This window comes from Nematolebias whitei, chromosome 10 (genome assembly GCF_014905685.2).
Source record: "Nematolebias whitei isolate Nwh7 chromosome 10, NemWhi1, whole genome shotgun sequence".
Classification (NCBI taxonomy): domain Eukaryota; kingdom Metazoa; phylum Chordata; class Actinopteri; order Cyprinodontiformes; family Rivulidae; genus Nematolebias; species Nematolebias whitei.
The window spans coordinates 8,963,679-8,970,761 of NC_056507.1; the positions used below are offsets into that span (position 1 = coordinate 8,963,679).

The 7,083-nt window shown below is 42.7% G+C and overlaps 1 protein-coding gene across 1 annotated transcript in view; it reads left to right on the plus strand.

Moving 5' to 3' along the window:
• The first annotated feature begins 260 nt into the window (after nucleotides 1–260).
• Nucleotides 261–7,083, plus strand: part of LOC119416105 (c-Maf inducing protein) — a 39,112-nt gene continuing 32,289 nt past the window's right edge. Inside the window, exon 1 of the mRNA XM_037683294.1 lies at nucleotides 261–1,087. Within this exon, the coding sequence (XP_037539222.1) occupies nucleotides 776–1,087 (312 nt within the window). The 5' untranslated portion in view covers nucleotides 261–775. The remainder of the gene's footprint in view (nucleotides 1,088–7,083) is intronic.

Here is a 7,083-nt window from a genome sequence, read left to right on the forward strand (position 1 = left end):
AATGTAATTCAAGATATCTTGAATTGTTATTCTGACTAGTCAGAATGTAATTCAAGATATCTTAAATTAGCATTCTGACTAGTCAAAATGTAATTGTGCCTAGTCAAAACTCAATTTAAGATATCTAGAATGTAACTACAGATAGTCAGACTACTCGATTTTATGTTAAAAGGGCTTGCCATACGAACACAAAGAAACCACCGCTCATCCTCTCGCCTCCCATTGACGTCAGTCCGGCGTCACGTGGCGAAGTCGGGACCAATCAGCGCGCAGCAGCCGGAGAACGTTGGCTCGTCTTCACAGCAGCTGAAGACGAAGAAGAAGAGGTGAATAAAATCGAAGCGAAGCCCGTCGAGCCCGAAATGGCCTCCGGATCTTACGGAGGGGCCTAGACGCTGGATTTCCCTTCGTGTTCCGGTGGCTTCCTGCTCGCTGTGGACTACTGATTCGGCTCCGGACGGGACGGAACGGACCAGGCCATGGTGGCACTAACGCTTTGAGTTAGCTCGCGCTGTCGGTGGGGTGAGGGGGAAGAAGGCTGGCGACTCGCGCACGGACCGCGGAGGAAGAAAATGGTGGATTGTTTAAAGACCTTCGAACATCTGGATTAGCTCGTGGGTCTGCGGCCGTTCGGAGCCTGTCGGGTCGGTCTCTGGGGTCGTGTTGGGAGGTAGGTACCCCCCACCCCCCCTCCAGCTCGAACTGAACGACTTTTATTGTCGGATTCCTGAACCCACCTCCTCCAGAACCCAGCAAGGTTCGGATTTCTGACAACATGGACTTTAACGGCGGCGGGGGGGCCAACGAGCTGCACAACAACCAGTTCTACCCCTGCGAGGAGAGCAAGCCGCTCCTGGGGGAAATGTCGGAGGGGAGCAACAACACCAAGGTGGGCGCGGGCCAGTGCAGGAGGAGCCCGCACCCCTGCGGCGGCATGCGCTACAAGCTGCTGCACGAGGGGGACATCCAGGTGTGCGTGCTCAAACACCCGCGCACCTTCCTCAGCAAGATCCTCACCTCCAAGTTCCTGCGGAGATGGGAGCCGCACCACCTGACGCTGGCCGACAGCTGCCTGACGTCCGCCACGGTGAGTGCGCGTGCGTGAGTTCTCGCATTCCGCCAGCTCTTCTGTTTGGCTTCTCTGGTCTGGACGTGCAGGAGGGTCACGTGCACAGGCTTTTGACGCATTTCACAGGGAGGGTCGGCACAACAAGGCTGGCGGGCCACAAGTGGTCCTTCACGTCCAAATCACAGGGACTGGTACTGTGGATCGTTTGTACTGGGCTGCACTGAAATATTGAAATTATTTCAAAAACGCGTTTAGTATTTTAACAGGTTATTTTATTTTGAGACACTGTCACTTCAGTTTACACCTCCTTTTGTCTGTAGCAGATTTTTTTTTTTTTTAACACCAGCAAACCTCCGAGCTAGGAGCAAAGGTTGTGTGCTGCTGCTGTAGACCATTTGCATCTGGTCTGAAATGTCCTCTGTTAAAAAAAATTAAAACGACAACAAAAATCTTGAAAACGTCGTTTTCAGAAACGTCTTCATCCACACAAAAACACAGAAAACGATTCAAAACGCTGCAGTAACTATGCCAGGCCAGAGTGTGGCGATGTATAAACAAGAATGGACATTATAAGCAATAAAACTTCAAATGCCCTGAAATGTCTTTCATTTTAAAACATTGGGTTTAGGTGATATAGTCGAGTCAAATATATTTATAAAGCACGTTTAAAATGGCAACGGTTACCAAAGTGCTTAACAATAAAATTACAGCATCAAGTAAAAAAAAAAAACAAGATATAATTAAAAGCATCAAAAAATGAAAACGCAATGAGATAATAAATCGGATCATACTCTGTTAAATGTCAGTGAATACGGGCACGTTTTAGGAGATTTAAAAGCAGTAAAGTGGCCTGTTTCATTTAAAATATATAATAAGGGAGGTTTTTAACGTGTTTTTTTAAATAAAAACAGTTTTGAGGCTCCTGAAACATCGTTTCCATGTGGACAGAAATATATATATATAAAAAAAACTTTTTTTTTATATAACAACCGTTCCCGTGTGGACAGGACCTTATCAGCTAGAGTACACACTGGAAAAGTCTACCTAGCCTCCAATAAACTCAAGTTATGACCAGAAATCATAAAAAAAAATGTGCAGTAAAATGATGGAGCATCATTTTTGTTTACATCAGTGGTCTGTCTAAAATATAAAGATAACAATTGTTTGTTATGAATGTGTGTCCAGATGTAACAACAGTGGGAAGTTTTATGATGTAACAACCAGAAATGAAGGTGTGAAAGTTTGACTCCATCTTTGACAGGTTGGTGAGGGTTCTGGTGGCAGGAGGAGTCTTGAGAATAAATGGTTAAACAGCCGACATTAGTTATTTTTTGTTGTCAACATTGTCAGTTACGGGAAAATAAGGAGCCCTTACAGTGTTTTCCAACACGACGGTTAACTCCATGAATCTGAAGCCGACCATGCTGCCTGCAAACCGAACAGAAACAAAAGTCAACACGACTGCGTAATTCAGACAGATGTTTGATGAATATGAGCAGCAGCGTTTTACAGGAAGTCTGAGGTCGTGGCTGCAGGTTCGAGTCCAGGTTGTGTCTGGAAGGACATAAACCAATGAAACGTTTTGTACGAGGTTGCTCGCTGTGATGACACCTGAAGGAGGGAGCAGCAGCAAGATGAGCAACAGTAGAAAGCTTTGCCGTGTGAGCAGTTTTCTGCAGACATGCTTGTTTTCACACTCGCAGCACGCCTCGTTGGAGCGGTCCGGTCCGCTCTGCAGCATTTTTTGTTATTTCTGCAGGAAATCCTCTTCTGTTTGTTTGTTGTGGGGATGACTGGGTGATTTATCATGAATCAGGTCATCAGAAGCCAGATAGCATCTCATCATGAGGAAATGTTCCTCTGAAAGACAGGAGAATCATTTCTTGATAATTTAGGATGATTTATTATTTTACGGTGTGGAAACGGTTAAATTCATGAAGTGAGCCGTGGTTGCAGCAAGCCATAAAATCTGACTGAGCGTTCCCTTCACGCAACTGAAATAAAGACAAAACCGGCTGGAATGAATAAACTGAAGTCCAAAATAGGAAGTAGATAAGTTAAGGCAGCTCTCTGAACATCTGTATCTAGAGAAATTGCATTTCCTGCGAAAATGCGGTGTGAAATGCTTATTGCTGAAGAACTTACTGAAAAAACAGCTGAAATTAGCTAAAAAAAAAATGCTGAATTGCAGCTGAAATGTAAAAACAAGCCTAAATTAGCAGAACGCCGGAAGAGCACTTTTTTTTTTACTATATAAATAAGCAGAAATGAGCTGAAAAAGCTTAAATTAGCAAAAAATAAAGTGAAAAGTAGCTGAAAATGCAGAAAGAAGCTTAAACTACCAGAAGGAAGCAGAAAGAGCTGAACTGAGCTAAAAAATGTGGAATTATCTGAAAAGGCTAAAATTAGCATAAAACAGCTAAATAGTATCTGAAAAAGCTGAAAGTAGCATGAAAAGCTGAAAAAAGCATAACAAGCTGAAATAAACATAAAGAAGATACTTAGGCTGAGCATAGCAGAAATTGCCATGAAAAACTTGAATTGATCTGAAAACAGCTGAAATGAGCTAAAAATGCTTAAAAAAACTTGCTGAATTGGTAGAAGATGCTTAAATTATCAGAAGGAAGAAAGAATATGTTTGCCAATTTATGTTGAAAGAAGCAAAAATGAGCACAGAAAAGTGGAAATTATCTGAAAAAAAGCTGAATTTACCAGAAAACGGCTGAAAAGTAGCTTAAAAAATTCAGAAAGAATCTTAAATTACCAGAAGGAAGTGGAGAGTACATTTTTGATGATATAGGCTGAAAAAAGTTGAAATGAGTGCAAAAAAATGTGGAATTAACTAAAATTAGGATAAAATTAACATAGAACAGCTAAATAGTAGCTGAAATATAAAAAGCTGAAACTTGAAGAAATCAGCTGAAAGGTGCATAACAAGGTGAAATTAGCAGAAAGAAGTTAGAAGAAGCAGAAAAATGTAGATGGCAGAAAGAATCTGAAAGGAGCACAAAACAGCTGAAAAAAAACCCCAGCTGAAATTAGCTGAAAGGAGCTGAAAAAAGTTTAAATTTGCACAAGGAAGCTGAAAGATGCTGAACCAGAACAAAATGTGAAAGGAGCAGTAAAAGGATGTAAAATGAGCTCAATTCAAAAAGTGGCAGAAAAGGCATATTTCAAAAAGCTAAAGTTGCACCAATGCCAAAGTCATAGGATTGTCCTGAAAGAGCTGAACGTTTTGATATGTGATTTGCTGAAATAGCACAAAAGTTGTGGAACGAGAAAGATGCCTACAAACGTAGGGAAGAAAAATGGATCACAAAAGTGTGAATCCGTCAGAAGCGTTCACACAATAAGCTTTTTGTGGTGTAAACATGGAAGGTAAAGTTGTCCCAGGTGTAACGTGAGGTAAAGGTCCAGATCTACAAATCCAGATCATTTCTGTTTCTACACTTCTGTGGCGTTTGGAAAATATTTTACCCATCAGAAGATTTTTCTCTTTGAGCTCGGGATGTAAAAGGATGCGTTTGTTTTGAATTTTTCATTTCTGTTGAGTGTTGTTGGCGCCCATTTTGGAAAATAAAATCGTCAAAACAAATTCACCTGATTGAGTAAAATTCATCCAATATTATGTATAAACAATTTGAATCATCATTACAGGCATGGAGGAAGCCGTTTACTTTGTTTTCTAAAGTGGTGATGGTTTGAACGTTTCCTGGTTTCTGCAGCCATCTCTGAACTCTGATGGAGTCAGATGTTTAAAACCCGCTGTCAGGTTGATAATAAGACGACTGATTTTTTGACCTTTGTCTGGTGACGCAGCGGCTCGTGTTGGGTTGGTGTGGTCTCACTTCCTGGACCCGTGTCGTTAGCTGTCAGGGATTCTTTATCGATTGTGGTCCCAGTGGCAGCGTCTGAACTTTGTCCGGTCAACAGCAGCTGAAAGAAGCGACCGGGAAATTGTCTCTGGCAAAACCAACTCGTGCCTGTGTTCGGAACAGTTTGAGCTGCTCCGTAAAGACTGCTTGTTGTTCCGTGTGAACATTTTCCTCATCATTTCAATGATTGAAGCCCTTTTTATCCAACTCCTCGTAGATTTAATCCAATTCAACATCAAACTGCAAATTAAAGATTCATGTCTAAAAAGTAAAACCTGGAAGATTTTTCAATTTTACCGGCTGGGTGAAAGGCGGGTGATAATGTTTATGCCTGTGTTTTGTTTATTAATAAAATACCTCGTGTTCCACTGAACAAATTTTATTGAACTCTGACAACCGCAGCTAATTTTAACAATTTTAGTGTTTAGCTGCTGTTACGACTTTCAGCTAAAGTTTTCTTTTAGCTGTTAGCTATTGTTTTGCTAATTTAATCAGTTTTGTGTATTTCCACAGTTCAGCTTGGACAGATGTTAGTTTTTCCAGCTGATTTCTGACCCGCTCTGACATATTTTATTAAACGTGGCCTTTTTGTAGCTCCATGTTTCTGAAGTTGTAAGTTTTTCCTCCTGATCTTCTGAGCTGTGTGCTTGTTGTTGTCCAAGTCACCTCTCTGGGCGAGCAGAGAAACGGGTCGGCGCCGCTCTCCAGCTGCCCACGCGGGACGCTGAGCAGAGCTGTCGTATGGCTCGTGCCTGGCCCCGAAGGCCACCCTCCTCTTCCTCGTGTTTCTGTTAGCAGACTGATAACTCGCAGATGTGGTGTCACACAAGAATTCCTGGGTATATCCGCCGCATGACCCGGTCCAAAACAACGGGAGGAGCTGCAGCTCCACCGCCACAGAAACAAAACACGTCTGAGCTTCAGGACCAAATCACACCTGTCTGTTTCTAATCTCACTCATGGCTCTCAGTTGACGCTCTACTGTACAGAACCTATCATCAGTCACCGAGGAGTCGTAGAGCCTAAATCAGGAGTGACCAATCAGTGATGTCGGTTAATGATATCATCACCCGCTGATCAATCTAAACTATCAGAAATCACCTGCTGTTTACACAGAGTCTGTCTTCATTCAACACATTTGGATCTGAGCAGCGAAACAACTTTGTTTACATCAAGGTTCAGCTGCTCGATCTGAGGGACGCATTTGGCTGATGCGCCGCTTGACACTGAGCCCAAACCCTTCCCACCCGGCTACCCGCTCTGTCAGCCAGGCTGAAAATGGTGCGCACCCTCAGAGTCAATCAGGGATGTCTCTAAAGAGATTACACAACAAATAACATCACAAATCTATTGTTATAACTCACTTTCTGTAATTGGGTTAAATTTGATCTTTTGTCAAGGCTTAGTTTACTTTCTTTATAATTCATAATCAATAGGAGGTCACAAGGAATGGTTTAATTTGGAGATGTGGCTGAAGCGAAGCGAAGGTTGTATAAAGTGAGAAGGACAATATTATCTGAGTTCTCGTGTGTGCTCCATGAAGTATCTGCTGGGTAAATTAAACTTTTTTAATTTATTTTTTATTTGTGAGAGAATATTAGATGAGTTTACGTTGTGTTATCAGCCTTTAGTTTTAATGTCAGTAGACTGCAGGGGTGGAGTGGTACAAGTTTTAAACCTACGGGTAGAACTCTAAACAAACTGTATGTTGTTGATCCACAGCCAGAGAAGATGGATCTGGCTACATTTTGGACCTAATTTATTCACTTTAAATGACGTCAGCTGTAAACAAGACCATCACAAAGAAAAATGACCAACTAAAGTACAAACTGAGTAGCTTAAAACATTCAAACTCCTCCTCAGTAATGGCGATGTTAACATAGTCACTTACTGCCAGCAGTGTTAGCACGGACGTCCTGGCGGCGGTGTTGGCATCGTCACTTCCTGCTTGCAGTGTTAGCATCGTGATGTCCTGTCGGCGGTGCTGGCATGGCGACATCATCCTGTCGGCGGTGCTGGCATTGTGACATCGTCCTGTCGGCGGTGCTGGCATGTGACGTCGTCCTGTCGGCGGTGCTGGCATGTGGCGTCATCCTGTCGGCGGTACTGTCCTCGTGACTACGTCCTGTCGGCGGTGCT